Consider the following 18,385-nt stretch of genomic DNA (forward strand, 5'->3'; position numbering starts at 1 on the left):
GAGGCAACAGGGGTTTGTTTTTGTTGTTTTTGTTTGTTTCTTTGTTTTTTTGGAGGGGAAACTGGGAGAAATTTACACGTAAATAAAGAAAATACCTTAAAAAAAAATAAAGAAGAAAGTAGAAGGGAAGGGAAGTCTGCCTGAAGGAGGTGTGAGTCATAAATGCAAGAAAAAGAGCATTGTGGGACTGGGGAGAGCCTTCCACTCTTACAGACGGTCCCAGCAACCACATCAGACAGCTCACAAACCACTGGTCCCTACAGCTCCTGGGGATCTGATACCCTCTTCAGTCCTCCACGTGAAACCCCACAGAAACACAGACACACACACACACACACACACACACACACACACACACACACACAGTCATATAATAAATCCTAATAAAAAGTGGAGGTAACATATGGGTTCTTTTGTCTAACCCTGACCCAGAGATGGTAGCACAAACAGGAAGATGTTAGTTTCAAGTGTGTGTTGTAAATAATGACTGACAATGATTTGTAAGTAGGTAAATCCATGTAAACTCGTGCCCAGTTCAAGATCGAGAACTTTTCCTTCACCCTCCAAAGCTCTCAGTGTGTTCTTTCTGTCACCCTGTCTCCCAAGCCCTCTCGGCCCAGAGTCAACCCTTTTTCTGATTCTGTTTCCAAGGTTCATTTCGTCTGCTCATGGACTCCACTCAGGACAGCAAACTATTTTGCTCAGCGTTGCTCTTTGACAGCTGACCAGCAATCTGCACAGTGAATGTGACTGAGTTGTCTGTTCATCACACATTCGGCCCTCGACAGCCGCGAACACCTTCGCGAGTCTTTGGTTAGACACACATCTTTTGTGGCTGCTGGAGGAGAGATTCCCTGCTTCGTGCAAAATGTGGATGTGATCTCTTACCTTTCTCACTTGTGACGGTGACAAGGACCACAGGGCTGACGCTCAGGAAGGTGAGCATTACCACAAGCTTCACACATGCACTCCCAGGAGTTTTAAAGGAGAAGCTAACTGTGTACACCAAGGGGATGATAGCCCAGCCATAGAGCATCATTATTAGGACCACCGCTGGGATGCTCTCGTGGTGTGCAAAAGCTTCTTCCTTGTACCATAAAAACACCAACTTAAGAGAGGGGAGAGAGAAAACATTGGAAAAGTCAGTAAGGGTTCATCCTAAGTGCTAAGAATAGAGTGATTTCAGTTTTAACTACTTTATGTATTTGCGGGGGATGGAGGCACTGCTCTCGTGGGGGACAGAGGACCATTCTCTAGAGTTGGTTCTTCCCACCACCTTTTATGACCCACTCAGGTCATAAGGTCTGTGAGCGAGTGCCTTTACTCACCAAGCTATCTCACAGCCCCGTAAGCTCAGGTTTTAAAGCAAGGTGCTAACAAACCTTGATAAGCATTCACTAATGAGCAAGCCCTGAGAGATGCTCTCAGGGAGCTGCCCTGATTATCAGTGGCACAGAGGAGCACAGCAAAGGATGAGGAGATGCTTGTAAAACACACAGGACAGAGCAGGAAATGATCCACTCTGCGTAAAATAATCAGGTTGATTCCACCACCACCAAAGACTTCAACCCTGCTTGTGCGACTATTTCTGAATGATACATGCATAACTCCAAAACACTGTCTCTCACTGACTTGAGGCAGCAGCTCTGTGAGGACTATACCAACATCATTGCACAAATTACCCCGAGCCTGAAGATATCAGAGCTAAATGAACTTGCCATTCCAGTCAGGGCTGAGCTACCAGTCCAACTTCTCAGCCGGTTCTGGTTCAGCAGGTGGTTCTTTCAGGGAAGCCCCTGGTCCACAAGATAGGATGCCAGCACACCCAGGTACTCACCACCAACAACAGAGTTGGAATGAGGAAAGAGATGAGGTCCCACAGCAGAGCCGAGAGCCAGAACGCGGCCACGCTCACTCCGCTTATAAACTGGAGGTTCTTAGACTTAATGTTCTTCTCTCCAACTGTCAAGATGGAGAAGGAGCTCGACAGGAAAGCTATTCCAAAAAGAAAGTTGACAACAAGGTAGTGTCCTTTAGGGCCCCTGTGAAAGACAGAAAGCAGCTGTGAATAGCAAAATAAGCACTTGAGATGAAAACTAGACAAAGAAGCAGGCAGGAAAGTGAGAAGTCCTATAGAAGCGGCAGCTTGAAGCGGAGAGAAGGTCAATCTCACGCACTGGTACAGGATAGTCTCTGAGAGTTCAATTGCTGTCTGAGGCTGAGGGTAGTTGATTGTGGTAATAGAAGCATTGGCACCAGAAAGCAACTTGAAGAGAAGATTGTCCACCAGAGCCACAGCCAGGCCAGGGGAGTGGTATGCCTGGTTGTTGAACAGTGCCTTCACTGTGGTGTGGTTATTCACGTCTTCAAAAGAAGCTGCCACCACGTAGAGCTTATCAAAGTCCTCGGGATCCTCCTTTGCCTTCTTCAGTAGGAAATCCTCTACCGAACCTGGGAGGAGCAAAGGAGCACTGGGCAGAGAGAATGCTGAACAGACAGTGCAGCAGGTCCAGGGGCACACGGCACACTCATCATGGGCTTGCCCAGCCTTCTGCTCCTTCTGAGTACCCCATAACCAACCTCATACACACCCAAAGGCTAGCTGCCTCTGACCCAGCTCTCTGTTTGAATTCCAGATGATCTCCAAATGATCCCAACTACGTTTTCCCTTCCTAACACCTCAACCGGGTCTAGCCCCATAATGGTTTCTGGGACCATGTGTTCCCAAACAAAACTCCATCTCGTCTGTATGGTATCTGCATACTTGGTGCGGAAGGACATACCCAATACCTACTTATGCGCTGTTGCCTCTGACCTCTAGGCAAAGCCACATATCCGCATAGTATAAAATGCACCTTTGGTTTTGCTTTTGTTGTCATTTGTTTTTGGGACAGAATCTCACTATGTAGCCCAGGCTGGCCTGGAATTCACTCTATAGACCAGGCTGGCCTCAAACTCACAGAAGCAGATCGGCCTCCTCTGCCTCCTGAGTGCTAGGATTAAAGGTATATGCCACCTTGCCTGGCTTAGAACTTATTTTCTTGTTACGGTTTGGAGGTCGTTTGTTCCCTACAGGAGCAATCTCCAGGGTAACCGCACTGAAAGATGGCTGGGCGAGGATGCTTCAGCCTTGGGAGTTATTATTGCTATAGAAGGAGTGGGCTGCTTCTCATGGGAGGCGGTGAGTTACAGCAGTAGGCTCAGCCTCCTCTTCCCTCCCTCCTGTGACCACACACCACTTGAAGCTCTCCTCAGAAGCCGAGCAGGTGACACCGTGCTCTTGAACCTCTCACCTCGGCACAAACCTCTACTTTCTTACTCTGTTGCATATTGACAGAGTAAAACTAGTTAGTGGCTACCTGGATTCTTGGCCTCATGTCCTTACATTCTCACTACACCTATGATCTTAAGAGTCCCTTGAGCTTGCGGGGCCTCCAGTTGTTTGAATGCCTTTGGTTATTTTTCCTTTCCACTAAGACGGCACCTGGGATCCTCTAAAGCCAAGATGTGTCTGTTGGAATCATCACCACCATTCTGTAACTATCTATCAGTTGTGATAGGCTTCTCGTTTAAAAGTTCTCTGAAGTCTGGCACTAATTCCGTTCAATACCATATTCCCAGGACACAATGCCATATGTAATAGAACACCTACCTATATTTTTTAAGAAAATTTAAAGCTGAAAAAGGCCTTTAGTGATCTAAGAAAGTAATGATGACTTTATTACAGACTGGACACCAACTATAAAAATATTAATTGGGAAATTGCTCCTAAGAGTACAGCAAAACAGAGTTATCCCAATTTAATACACGAAGAAACTGAAGATACTAAAATAAATATATTACTAAAGATAATATATTAAGCCAGCTTTCTGTAACTCTAACAAATATCTGAGATAATCAACTTGTAAAGAAAAAAAGGTTTGTGCTAGCCAATAGTTCAGTTCATGGTCAACTGATCCTGTTGCATTGGGGCCTGTGGTAGACTATCATGAAAGGTGTGTGGACGTGCAAACTAGTCTCCTCACGAATGGGAAACGGGAAAGATCCAGAGGGGCTGGGATCTAACCACCTGCTTGCAAGAATACGCTGTGAGTGACCTGGGCCAGACCTTCCTCTATGATCAATTTCTTACTCTTAGAGAAAGACGTAGGGTCTCACTCACCTTTAGAAGCCCTCTACTTCCCGTTAGCCAGAATCTAAATGACATTTTCCTGAGCCTTCCAGCTCTTCGGTCTGATGTCAGAGAGCACAACGTGGCTCATAAAGTCACAGCCTCCCTGCAGAGAAAAGCCAGCCCGCTTCCGCTTCCTGCTCGGGCCTGGTGCTTTGCTTCTTACCTTCAACACGCAAAGGAAATTGTCCTGCAGCCACGAGCATCTTTACAAAATTATCTGAAAGTTGAGGATCCAGGTGGGAATTCTCAGCAACAAAAAATGGAACAATGGTCTGGCCATATGTTTGTAAAGTCAGCTCCAGGGGTACGTTATCCAGTTTCCTTAATTTGAAGTTGAAAAAAGTGAGGCTTAACATAACGATCACCAGAGGCAGCAGAACCTGCACGGAGAGCACCAGCGTCCAATTGCGCCAAGAATATGTGACCTTTTTCAAGAGCATGGCGTAGAATTGTTGGCAGAGGAGACAGAACTGAGGATGAAGAAAAAGGTAGGTGCGGTGTCAGCACAGTGACAAGAGCTGGAGGCACTGAGGTGGCTTCTGCCCACAGCCATTCATAGCCCTCACATCAACTCTCTCTGAAGCTGCCTTAGAGTAAGATGCTATGGTGTCATTATGTTGACCAGCACTCAAGAGGGTGTGCTGATGGGAGCACCTCTGGAGGTGGAATCCAAGGAACTTCAGACACCAAATAGAAATGATGCTGTCCTCCTGCCTTTAAGACTTGTAAAAAACTAAATTTGGGGAGACTATGGAAGAAGTGACACCATCAGTGGATATTGTATTTGATAAAACTTTAAAAAAATTCTTAGGGGCTGGAGAGATGGCTCGTTAGTTAATAGCACTGATTGCTCTCCCAGAGGAACCAGGTTCAGTTTCCAGCAATCACATGGTGGTTCACGGTCATGTTAACTTCAGTTCCAGAGGATCTGATGACCTCCGACCTCCATGGGCACCAGCCACATGTGATGCACAGACAAACATGCAGGCAAAACACTCGTACACATAAAATAAATCAATCTTTGAAAAATTCTTGCAGGGTGACACACAACTTTAACTCTAGAGTTCAGGAGACAGAGGCAGGAGAATCTTGTGAGTTAGAGTTCATCCTGGGCAGCACGCGGAGTTCCAGGGCAGCCAGAGCTCCATTGTGAAACCTTAGCTCAAAAAACAAGAAAACAAAAACAAAAATAGAACAAAACAAAAAACCTCTAGGTGAATGTAACTTAATTTCAAAGTAATCGTTAGCTTACACATTCCACTTCCACTCAGACATAATTTGTATAAAGAGGGGGCCCATAGCATGTCTTTGTGCTAGTGGTAATCAGAATATACACGAATAAGCCCAAAGGTCCAGGGGCTGACAGCCTGGAGTGGAAAGCCGTCTGGGTCAATGATGCATGTGCTCACATGGCCTTTTTGGGAGGCGGCATGATCAAGGACAAGGGAAAGGCCAGTCTCCACACTTGCACACCCCTTTGCCTAGGAGCCCCTGTGGAAAGAGGCCTCGTGGTCAGGGTTAACTCAGGCATTACAAATTCCTGGCCAAATTATCACAAAGCCATTGGGGGGCTCTACCAAACATTATGTGAGTTTTCTACTTTTGATGTGCTGGACACTTGCCTTTGGTGTTCTCCAAAGGTCTGTTTTAACTCATCTAAGGGCAAACATAGAAGCTCAGGGGAGAGGCCTTCAAAAGCACACCATGGCCACCTGGCACCAGGTAATGTCTTGCCAAGGATTCTAAGATATAAATGATTAATCAGGAAAAAAAAAAAAAAACCCAGACATGTCCTAGCTTTATGGATAATAACATCCCCTTTATCATGTGGCTCAAGATTATGAAACAAGGAAATCAGTCTCTGAACCCATAGTAATTTTGTTTTATATCAATACTGTTGATAGCTAGGTAAAAAATATTTTATAAAATGTATATTAAGCTAGACCATGATAGCACACTCCTTTAATCCCAGCACTGAGGAGGCAGAGGCAGGTGGATCTCTGTGAATTCAAGGCCAGCCTGGTCTACAAGGTGAGTCTCAGGACAGCCAGGGATACACACACACACACACACACACACACACACACACACGCAATCTTTTTTACACAAGGTTTCTCTGGAAAGCCCAGGTTAGTCTCAAACTTAGGATTGTAAATACATTTTTTAAAAATTTAAATTCTAGGTGGTACAATACACAGCCTACTTTACAGTGCAAGGATTATGTATTCTGGCCAGTACAAGTATTCTTTCAATCTGTTATCTGATGAAGAATGGGCAGACCCCTGCTAGGATGTTTTTGGATGTTGTTTTTCTATTGGGTTAATTACCGTTTGTAGTGGTTTGAATGAGAATGGACTCTGTAGGCTCATATATTTGAATGTTTGGTTTTCAGTTGGTGGACTGCTTAGAAAGAGTTAGGAGGTGTGGCCTTGTCAGAGGGGTGTGTGCCAAAAGCCCACATCAGGCCTAGTCTGTCTGTCTGTCTCTGTCTCTCTCTCTTCCCTCCCCCTCCCTCTCCCTGGCTTTCTCCCTCTCTCTCTTTCTCTGCCTCCTGCCTGCCTACAGATCAGGATGTAAGCTCTCAGCTACTACTCTAGGGCTAGTTCTGATTGCCTATCTGCCTCTATGCTCCCTGCCACAATGGAAATGGACGAGTCCTCTGACGCCCACGATTAAATGCTTTCTTTTATAAGAGCTGCCTTGATCATGCCTATTTCATTATAGTGATAGTAACCCTAACTAAGACACTTTTGCCTTTGAACTAGAGTAGGCTGTGTAATACTGGTGAAGCCTGATGGACCCATTCTTTATTCTTATTTTATTGACACAAGATCTCTGTAGGTAGCCTAGGCTGGCCATGAACTCATAATCTGCCTGATTCAGTTTCCCAATCACTGGGATTACAGGCATGTATTGCTAAACCCAGCTTCTTTTTTATTTTTATTTTTTGAGACAGAGTTTCACTATGTATCTTTGGCTAGGTCCATGGTCCCGGAATACACTGTGTAGACCAGGTTGGCCTTGAATTTACAGAGATCTGTCTGCCTCTCCCTCTGCCTCTGGGATTAAAGGTGTGCCCCATTATGCCCAGCCTGACTGAACAGTATCACGATCCTCTCAATCAAGCCACATTTGTGTATCTGAAATATGCTACTTACGCCTGTGTTTAGTCTTACTGGCCGGTCAGTGCACCCTGAGAAGGTCCTTGAGTGCAGACATTTAACTCTGTCAACAGGAACTCTGTGACTCCGGGGAAGAGGATGAGGAGAGGGTCCCTTCTCGGTTAAGACATTTGTGCTGGGATCAGCCAACTTACAAACTCTAAACCAAACCAAAACCATAAGCAAATACAAAGTCACAAGACAGTTGATTCAGTTCAGGTTTAAACAATGGAATTCACAGGTTTGGGAAAATGTCGGTGCCAGAAACTGTGCCCAGGTTGTACAATGGGCCGTGTGAGCATCCATCCATCCAGGTTGTACAATGGGCCGTGTGAGCATCCATCCATCCAGGTTGTACAATGGGCCGTGTGAGCATCCATCCGTAAGCACTAGGCATAAGCTGACTCAGCCGAGGCTGTTCCTAAGATCTACACAACACTATCATGATTATATTTTGCTACCTTGTTTTGAAAACTACTACATGAAAATTAAAGCAAAATAATATATTGGTTAATCTTATGAGCAAAACTATAACAATCAAAAACTAAAACAACAAAACAACAAAACCAAAAAGAATTGTTAGGCCAAGCAGGGTGGCATATACTGTTAATCCCAGAACCCAGAAGACAGAGGCAGACAGATCTCTGTAAGTCTGAGGCCAGTCTGGTCTAAATAGTGAGGTCCAGGACATATGGACATACAGACTCTGTCTCACCACTCTCAAAAAATATGTTTGTTGAACAATAATACCTTGAACTTATATCTAATTTAACATATCTAATATCCTATTAGATCAAAATTACTATGCAGGGGCTTGATGGCCGTTCAGCAGGACAATTAGGAAAAAGAGTTAAGCACTGAGTAATGTCTAAATGGATTATGTTCTAGGTCCTTTCTAACACTAGAATCTTTGGAGCTGTCAGCATGTGTGTGTGTGTGTGTGTGTGTATGTGTTGTGTGTTGTGTGTGTGTGTTGTGTATGTGCGTGCACAGATACTTTTGATGACAGAGAGATATGTCTGGTTTCTTCCTTTATTGATTTTCATCTTATCCCTTGAGACGGGGTCTCTCTCTCTGAACCTGACCATCTCTGTTTTTTTTGCTGGGTTGTCCAGCCAGCAAGCCCATCTTCATGCTTGCACGGCAAAGGTTCCTACCCACTTAAGCTGCCTTCCGGTTTTCTTTTTGCTTACCGTATGAACACTTCCTCCATAGTGGTGACGGAGGTACTGAAAGAAGAGATTCCCAGCTCTGTCTGTCTCAGTTCCAAGTCAGTGAATAGAGCCTCAAACCTAGACAGGAAAGAAAGGTTTTAGTTCTAAAAGATGGAAGGTGAATCCTTTGCCACCCTTAGCTTTCGAGAGCAGAGAAGACCTGGAGTTTGCTGTCAGGATATCTGTTCAGATCTCCGTAAACTTGTAATACAGTTATTACGGAATGTTCCTATGGGAAGAAATGTAAAATATATCTAGTACAGGGGTGAAGTTTTGGTATTTCTGAGCCCAGGCATAAAAAGAAGTGAATGGTTTTCTATCTGTCTTAGTCAGGGTTTCTATTCCTGCACAAAGCATCATGGCCTAGCAAGGTGGGGAGGAAAGGGTTTATTTAGCTTACACTTCCACATTGCTGTTCATCACCAAAGGAAGTCAGGACTGGAACTCACACAGGGTAGGAACCTGTAGGCAGGAGCTGATGCAGAGGCCAGGGAGGAGTGCTGCTTACTGGCTTGCTTCCCCTGGCTTGCTCAGCTTGCTCCCCCCCCCCCTTTTAAAGGCTGATTCTTATTTTTTTAAGATTTATTTATTTTATGTATATGAGTACACTGTAGCTGTAGCTGTACAGATGGTTGTAAGCCTTCATGTGGTTGCTCGGAGGACCTCTGCTTGCTCCAGCCCAAACTGTTATATGTAAGTACACTGTAGCTGTCTTCGGATGCACCAGAAGAGGGCATCAGATCTCATTACAGGTGGTTGTGAGGATTTGAACTCAGGACCTTCAGAAGAGCAGTCAGTGTTCTCTTAACTGCTGAGCCATCTCTCCAGCCCAGTCCTCAGCTTGCTTCCTTATAAAACCCAGGACTACTAGCTCAGGGATAGCATCACCCACAATGGGCCCTCCCACCCTTGATTGTTAATTGAGAATTACAGCTGGATCTCATGGAGGCACTTGCTTAAGGGAGGCTCCTTTCTCTGTGATAACTCCAGCTTGTATCAAGTTGACACACAAAACCAGCCAGTACAATTGACCCCCCTTTTTCTTCAGTCCCTCTTGGGATGCCTCTTCTTGGATTCTGCCTGCCATAGTATGAGAAGCCAAAATCATTTGTGAGTCCATCTAGCGGAGCACTGGATGCTACAGTTAGCAGCTTTGGTAAGTGCCCAGTTGTTAGCCAGCACTATTTTCCCAGGTGTGAGAATGAGCCATCTTGGAAATTCTAGATCATTCTAGCCCCAGGGGAAAAAATTAATGTGGAGCAGAAGAACTATCCAGCTCAGTGCAGCCAACACATGAAATCTTCTGGGGGCAGTGTTAGGCAGGAGCTAGAGGGCAGTGTTAGGCGGGAGCTAGAGGGAGCTAGAGGCTCTGCCTTTTATGTGCAAGGCCTTGGACTGAATCTCTAGGAAAAAAGGGGCGCGGGGGACATGAAAAACACTAAAACAGTTGCCAATTTAAGCCAGAATTTTTAAAGTAGAGTAACCCAGTAATGTGCAAGTGATCCAGAGGGCACTATGGCACTATTAAAAAACAAACAAACCTAGATTCTAGGACATGTGTCATGTTTTGGGGGCAAGGGCAGTGAGGTGAAGGCAAGAGAGGCTTCCAGAGAGGCCTAGGTGGAGGTGGGAGAATAGCGAGGAGACCAGTATTTCATTATTTCAGTTGTGTTAACAGGAAAGACTAAAACGGTCTTTGTGAATAACTGTGGCGTGGCAGGACATGTTTTGAAGACTATGGGTATGGTTTTAGTCTTAAAAGAGTGTGCTTTTCATAATCCGATACACAGGATACCTACAAAATACTTATACCAGCTTGGATATTCTTCTGTTGTCAAGGAGCAGACAAATGGAGCTAGCTACACAGCTGTATCAGTCAGCTTGTATGGAGAAGAAAGAATTATTCAAAAGACAAGGTCAACAGCCAGTGGATGAAGTGAAAGGCTGATTAAAACCACTCTTATAGCCGGGCGGTGGTGGCGCACGCCTTTAATCCCAGCACTTGGGAGGCAGAGGCAGGTGGATTTCTGAGTTCGAGGCCAGCCTGGGCTACAGAGTGAGTTCCAGGACAGCCAGGGCTACACAGAGAAACCCTGTCTCGAAAATAAAAAAAAAAAAAAAAAAAAAAAAAAAAAAAAAAAAAAAAAACAAAACCACTCTATGTCTGGTGTGTCTGAAGATAGCTACAGTGTGCTCATATACATAAAACCACTCCTATGAAGCAAAGCCAGAAATCTGCATTCCTTGATCCTGAGAAGACAGCAATGTGAGACTCATGTCAACCTAGAATTTAGAATTGCTGAAGACTAATAGGTGGCATTTTCTTTTATTTCTGTTTCTGAATGATGCTGTCTCTCATGATCACCATTATGTGCTCAGCTCATTGGGGGTATGTGGATCAGAAAACATCTCTCTCCAATTCACAAATCTTCAAGAAGAGTCATAGCCATTGAGTTGAGCCCAAGAACCATACCATCATACCATCATACCATCCATACCATCAAACCATCATACCATCCATACCATCCATACCATCATACCATCCATACCATCATACCATCCATACCATCCATACCATCCAAACCATCATACCATCCATACCATCCATACCATCATACCATCCATACCATCATACTCATCCATACCATCCATACCATCCATACCACACACAATTCAGATAGTGAGGTCCTGAACCTTATACTGATCCTCTAACAGGAGCGGCTGTATTTTGCATGTGAGCATGTGTAAAGGATGTGGATTTTCGTGGCCATGGTGGGCCTGTGCTAACGACTTGGTTCCTACCTGGGCATGGTCTTCTTAGGGAGTAGGAATATCACTTCTTCTCCAATGCTGGACTCCAAAAGTGCACTTGGTATGTGGTGATAAACAACTTTAGTGAGCTTTGAGATGTTGCAGAGAGGTGTTTTCATTATAGTCACATAATACCCTGCACCTGAAATACCATGTAAGAGATGATGAAACCATCTCACTCTTTATCCCGTTCTTCTTGGGTCACCGCTTTCTGTACTTCAGAATGGAGAAGGGAACCTTGCGAGGTCAGTTTAAACCATGACCTGGCTTAGCTCTGGTTTCAGAATCAGGAGACGGGCTGGTAGCAAATCTCACAGTGCTAGGCAGTGAAAAGGGGCTTCAGTGAGAGTGACAGTCAGTGGTCTGGATGGGTCCTTAGGAATTCTGAACAGAATGCTGGACCTTCTCAGGGACTTGTTGGGACGAGTGGGTTGAACACAGAGTCAGGAGGTGTGAGATTAAATACAGAGATGGGCTGGGAGGCATCTGGGAGAGTCCAGGTGAGGGGGCTGCTGACCAGACTGTTAGCATGAGGTCACAAATTGAGAGAGATGGATAGAAATATTTTGAAATGAAGGTCAATTATGGTTTGCTAGCTGGGCCATGAAAGGGGGGGGGTTGTTTCAATTTCATAGATTAGATTTTTTTTTTAAGACCCCAAGAAAGGATAGACTAATTTGGTGCCTGGATGAAGAGGCAAGAAACTGACAAACTGAAATATAGACATGGTCTTCTGATCCTAAGTCTCAGATACTTTTTACTTCATTTCTGCCTCATTCTCCCAAGACCTTCCACTGGACCAAGAGAATAGGAAATCTAGAGAAGGCTGTGCCCAGCCAGGGTCAGGACCCTTCCCAAAGTCGCTGGTCCTGTCCCAGGCTAGAGGCTGATCTGGGATCCTGCTGCCCCAAGGCTTACCATATTTCTGCTTGAGGAACGATGGTGACCCACAGCACTGGAGCTCCCCCTTGGCCATGATGGCGATGCGGTCTCCCAGCAGGTCAGCTTCGTCCATGAAATGAGTGGTCAGCAGGATGGTGCGGTCACTCTTCAGCTGCTGAAGAAGGTCCCAGATGGCCCTCCTGGACAGGGCATCCATGCCTGAGGTGGGCTCATCCAGAATCAATACCTGGAGGGCAGAGGTCGGAGCTGTGGGACCCCATGCAGCCCCAGTTGGGAGTTAGATAAGCTGTTGCCACCACCCTGGGTTTGTCCTTGTGTGGGAGCCTGACTTGGCTGCATCGAGAAGCCAGACTCCCGGCCCTATACCTTAGAGCCTGCTATGAGTGCGATGCCAATGGAGAGCTTGCGCTTCATCCCCCAACTCAGGAACTTGCACTTCCAGTTCCACTTGTCCTTCAGACCAAGGATGTGCAGCATCTCCTCTATTTTCTCATGACAGTCCTGAGGAGACAGGCCTTTCAACTGAAAGTCAAGAAATGGGGGGCTATGAAGCAAGTGCTACTGATAGGAGCTGAGCTATCTAATCAAGACTTTGGCTGTATCCACATAAAACATGGCCAAGAAAAGTATGCCAGAAACATTCTTTTCAGGGAAAGGGACAGAGGAAGATACAAAGTATGTAAGTGAATAAATAAATGTGGGGGATGTAAATGAAATCCATTCTTTCTATCAAAGGTTAAATGAGAATGGTTAAAAGGGGTTAAAAAGTCTCATCTTTAAAGAAATCTGTAAATCTGTAAAGGGACCATCTGGTAAAAGTTCCTCCTCTGAATCAACAGCGACCTCTCCTCCCTCCTCCTTCTCTGGTTTACTTCTAGACAGGGTCTCACTGTGTGGTTCTGGCTGGCCATACAGAACTCTCTGTAGACGAGGCTGGCCTCAGAAGATCTGCCTGCCTTTGAGTCCTTGGTGCTGGGACCAAAGCTGTGCATCACTGCTGTCTGGAAAATCAACACTTTTCTAGGATCGAAGTATTTGCTTCAAGCTGCATCCTGTTATCAAAGCTGCACTTTGCTTGTGAGTGATGTCATTCTGAGCTAGCTCACTACATACATAAGAACGTGAGGTCAGCATCTGACCACTCAGGCGGAGGCAGAGGCAGGGAACCCCTGCTGTGTACATTTGATTGCCTGACCTGACGTGGCTACTCACCCTTCTGCAGAATTAGAACTTTTGTTTGGGTTGTGTGGTCATGACCCATTTCTAACAGTAAATGACTTAAAAATAAAAACTGCATTAGGACTAAGTGGGATTTCTCGGCGTATGTTTTTGTTTCATAGTAAAGAACTTAAATGGCCTTCATCCCTGGTTCCTGGTAAGGACTCTCTGAGTTTTGTGCTTCCCAAGTGACAAGAGCATCTTTGTTACCATCAGGTCTTCAAGTCATATTATAGTCACACAGACACGGTGGTCATCTCTGAAAGGCCAGTCTTGTGCACGTTTGTACTTCTCTCTTTGTTTTGGAGTGTGTATGTCTGTGTGTATGTGTGTGTGTGTGTGTGTGTGTGTGTGTGTATGCGTGTGCATGTGTATCAATGCGCTTGTGTCTGGGTGTGTATCTGCATATTCATGCACGTGTGTTGTGTGTATTTGTGCATTTGTGCATGTAGGCTAGAGCTTGCCACTGGTGTCTTCCATCAGTTGCTCTTCACATTATGTTTTTTATTTGTTTGTTTGTTTGTTTGTTTTAATATGTGAATATACTGTCACTCTCTTCAGAGACACCAGAAGAGGGCACCAGATCCCATTACAGATGGTTGTGTGCCACCATGTGGTTGCTGGGATTTGAACCCAGGACCTCTGGAGGATTAGTCAGTGCTCTTAACCATTGAGCCATCTCTCTAACCCCTGCTCTCCACATTATTGTGTGTGTGTGTGTGTGTGTGTGTGTGTGTGTCCTTTGTTCTCCCTCTGTGTGTGCTTTGGTTTTCCATCTTATGAGACAGAGTCTCTCACTAAACCTAGAGCACACTGATTGGCTAAACTGGCCAACCAATGAGCCCCATGGATCGGCCTCTCCTATTTCACTTACAAAATCATCCCACCCCCACTCCCCCATTCTCCTGTTCCCCCACCCTCCCATCCCTCCGTGTCCTGGCCAGCCCTCCCCACCTCACCCTAGGCCTGGGTTAGAGACCACGCTCTGCGTTTATGTGGGTGGCTTGGACCACAGGGACTTTGCCAGTTTGAGCTAAATCTCCAGCCCATGTTTTGTTTTGTTTGAGGCATGTAATTCAGGCTGACCTTGAGTATGTTCTGTAGCTAAAGATGACATTGAACTACTGATGATCCTCCTGCCTCAGCCTCTTAGAGAACTGAGATTACAGGCTTGTGCCACTATTCTTGATTTTATATAGTGGTAGGGACTGAAACTAGGGCCTCACACATTTTAGGCAAGTGCTGTATCAACTAAGGTACACCCCCAACCCACAAGTTTGTATCTTTTTATACTGGCAATAAACAGTCTAGAAACATGTTGACGTTAGCATCACAAGAGTATTTAGGAATGAATTTAACCATGTAAATGCAAAAATTGCACACTGAAAACTATACAACATTACTGAAGGAAATTAAAAGAGACTGAGTAGAAACACATTTCATGTTCAAGGATTAGAAACTTGAACATTATTAATTTTTGGTTTTGTTTTTTGTTTTTTGGGTTTTCGGGATAGGGTTTGTCTCTGTAGCCTTGGCTGTCCTGGAACTCACTCTGTAGACCAGGCTGGCCTCGAAATCCGAAATCCACCTGCCTTTGCCTCCCAAGTGCTGGGATTAAAGGCGTGCACCACCACTGCCCGGCTTGAACATTATTAATAATGTTAAGATACCATTGATATTCAAAGGGCCCTGCAAATTCCAATAGCCCTTAAAATATTTATTGTAGATATGGACTAAACTCGCCTGGAAGTATAATCAGATCAAAATAATCAAAACAGCCTTGAAGACAAGAACAGGGTCAGGGAGTCGCACTTCTTCCTATAAAGCTACAGTCATACAGCACTGAGGTAGTTCTATGAAGACAGGCATACAAAAATGGAATAGAACTGAGATTCTGGCAACAGTGACGCCCGTTCCGGGGTAGAGAGGAATACTCTTTGCTTTTAGGTAAATTCTTCCTAGGTAGCTCTGGGTAGCCTGGCCCCTACTATGCAGATTAGCGTTGGTCTTGAACTTGCAGTGATCCTTTTGCCTTGGGCGCTGGGGTTACAGGTATGTGCCACCATGCTCAGGTAAACCTTTCCTTTTTAAAAGTTAGATTTACATGGTTTGTGTGTGAGTGTTTTGCCTGCACATATGTATGTAGACCACAGGCATGTTTGCTGCCCACAGAGGTCAGAAGAGGGAGTCCGAGCTCCAGAACTGGAGCTGCAGATGGTTGTGAACCACTGTGGGAGTGCTGGGAACCCAGCCTGGGTCCTCTGCAGTCCAGATGGTTGTGAACCACTGTGGGAGTGCTGGGAACCCAGCCTGGGTCCTCCACAGTCCAGATGGTTGTGAACCACTGTGGGAGTGCTGGGAACCCAACCTGGGTCCTCTGCACTCCAGATGGTTGTGAACCACTGTGGGAGTGCTGGGAACCCAACCTGGGTCCTCTGCAAAAACAACAAGTGCTCCTAATCATTGAGGATTAATCTCCAGCTCCTTAAGAGTCATTTCAGTGCGTGCGTGTGTGTGCATGCAGGGTTATGACAAACAATAAAAATAAACGTTTGTGTGTCAAAATTTACTATCAATAAATGGGAAATAAAAACAGCCGGTAGTATTAGAGAACATTTCTGCAGACCATATCTATTTGTCAGGGGCTTAGTAGCCAGAATCTAATTTAAAATGTCACACAACTAAATTACTAAAGGATAAACAACTCAACTAAAAAATAAAAAAAAGTTATATAGAGAGATTTCTCCAAAGAAGCCTCTAAGCTCTAAGGGGCCAGGCCTCTCGTTCCTGTGAGACCAGACAGGACTTGGCTCTAAGGGGCCAGGCCTCTCGTTCCTGTGAGACCAGACAGTACTTGGCTCTAAGGGTCCAGGCCTCTCGTTTCTGTGAGACCAGACAGGACTTGGCTCTAAGGGGCCAGGCCTCTCATTTCTGTGAGACCAGACAGGACTTGTATTCAGGCCTCTAGCTTCAGCGAGACCAAGGGCATTAAGGGAACAGGCCTTCTGGTCCAGAGAGCCCAGACAGCACCTTCAGACTAGATTCCCATAATCTGGAGTAGAGGGATCTAGGAGCAGTATGGGACAGGCAACCAGTCGCAGTGGCCTTACAGGTCAGTGCAGAGTATGAGATTCAGCTCCAGGATGCACAGGATCCCCTGAAATATTGGGGTTCTCTCTGGTTCCAGTGTGAGTGTGGGGCTTTGACTTCTGAGGTTCACTGAAGGACTGGGGGAGTCTAGAATGCTGAAGTCCTAGGTTACTTCCAGCCTGTGGCTTTAACCTTGGCCTCCAGAGAGTACACTAACTTCAGTGAGTCCGGTGTTTGATGTCTTTCTCCCAGAGTTACCAGATTTCAAGGGATGACCAAGGTTTTGCCTCCACCTGGATGTCTGTGGCTTAGTGTACAGCCTGCCCTTAGTCCTGCTGGCACGCAGCCAAGATGTAATTGTCCCAGCAACTCCATTCAACATCAACACCAAGCCTGTGTAGGAAGAGCCACAAAAAATAAACCATCCAGACTAGCCTGGAAGCAGGGAAAGTCAAAGCTTAGAGACAACCAAGCTCCAACAGAAAAACAAAGAATAAACTACAACCACCAGCCATAACCCATTCCCGATCAACCAGCTCTCCTGTAGGGGAACCTAAAACTACAGACGTAGCTCAAATGTCCGAGAGGAAATTCAGGGTCTTACTTTTTAAAAGAATTAATGATCAGCCGGGTGGTGGTGGCACACGCCTTTAATCCCAGCACTTGGGAGGCAGAGGCAGGCAGATTTCTGAGTTCGAGGCCAGCCTGGTCTACAGAGTGAGTTCCAGGACAGCCAGGGCTACACTGAGAAACCCTGTCTCGAAAAAACCCAAAAAACCCCAAAACAAAACAAACAAACAAAAAAAATTAATGATCAAACAGAAGATTTAAACAAATGCATGAACTAGAAAACTTACCCAAGACATTGACAATACAGTCTCCCAAGTGAATGAGCTAGTCATTAAATTGGAGGAAAAGTTCAAAATGTGGAGAAAAATTCAGTAAAGAGATTGAAACATAAAAACAAACAAACAAACAAACAAACAAACCAGAGCCAGGCGGTGGTGGTGCACACTTATAGTCCCAACACTTGGGAGGCAGAGGCAGAAGGATCTCTGTGTGTTCAAGACCAACTTGGTAACAATAAAACAAAATGAAAGAGAGAGAGATGAAAGAGAGAAAGAGAGAGAGAGAGAAAGAGAGAGAGAGAGAACAAAATAGAGGTATTTGAAGTGAAGAAGATAGTCAATCAAATAAAAATCACGACAAATACTATCATTAATATACAAGACCATACACCCTATATATTCATATTCTATAGAAGGATAAATTTCTGTGATGGAGGGCCAAGAAGAGACAATAATACCAACAGACAGGTAATAAATTAAGGAATTAAGGAATGGGCTGGTGAGATGGCTCAGTGGTTAAGAGCACTGACTGCTCTTCCAAAGGTCCTGAGTTCAAATCCCAGCAACTTACATGGTGGCTCACAACCATCCATAATGAGATCTGACGCCCTCTTCTGGCGTGTCTAAAGACAGCTAAAGTGTACTTACATATAATAATAAATCTTCGGGCAGGGCGGTGGTGGTGCACGACTTTAATCCCAGCACTTGGAAGGCAGAGGCGTTTGGATTCCTGAGTTTGAGGCCAGAACTCAGGTATGGTACATGCTGTCAGAATCACTATGTGTTTACATGTACAACTCTCCTGTTCCAGGACAGACCTGCTTCCAAGAAAGCAGGACAACACACACTGGACCCTGTGGGGGAGCGGGGACAGGGAGCATGCAAAAAACCTAAGGGTTGGGTAGGTAGGGACTGAGGGTGGAAATGGGTAGGTAGGGGACTGAGGGTGGAAATGGGTAGGTAGGG

General features: G+C 45.3%; 1 protein-coding gene across 3 annotated transcripts in view; it reads right to left on the reverse strand.

Moving 5' to 3' along the window:
* LOC116077841 (ATP-binding cassette sub-family A member 17) overlaps positions 1–18,385 on the reverse strand; it is an 88,448-nt gene that overhangs the window by 23,949 nt on the left and 46,114 nt on the right. For all 3 annotated transcript variants that reach the window (XM_031352654.1, XM_031352653.1, XM_031352652.1), the window contains 9 exons: positions 12,630–12,785; positions 12,279–12,489; positions 11,352–11,502; positions 8,529–8,627; positions 7,333–7,495; positions 4,338–4,644; positions 2,178–2,451; positions 1,838–2,042; positions 889–1,108 (listed from right to left, as the gene is read on the reverse strand). In XM_031352654.1, the coding sequence (XP_031208514.1) occupies positions 889–1,108; positions 1,838–2,042; positions 2,178–2,451; positions 4,338–4,644; positions 7,333–7,495; positions 8,529–8,627; positions 11,352–11,502; positions 12,279–12,489; positions 12,630–12,785 (1,786 nt within the window). The remainder of the gene's footprint in view (positions 1–888; positions 1,109–1,837; positions 2,043–2,177; positions 2,452–4,337; positions 4,645–7,332; positions 7,496–8,528; positions 8,628–11,351; positions 11,503–12,278; positions 12,490–12,629; positions 12,786–18,385) is intronic.

Source organism: Mastomys coucha, unplaced genomic scaffold, assembly GCF_008632895.1.
Source record: "Mastomys coucha isolate ucsf_1 unplaced genomic scaffold, UCSF_Mcou_1 pScaffold5, whole genome shotgun sequence".
Taxonomy (NCBI): domain Eukaryota; kingdom Metazoa; phylum Chordata; class Mammalia; order Rodentia; family Muridae; genus Mastomys; species Mastomys coucha.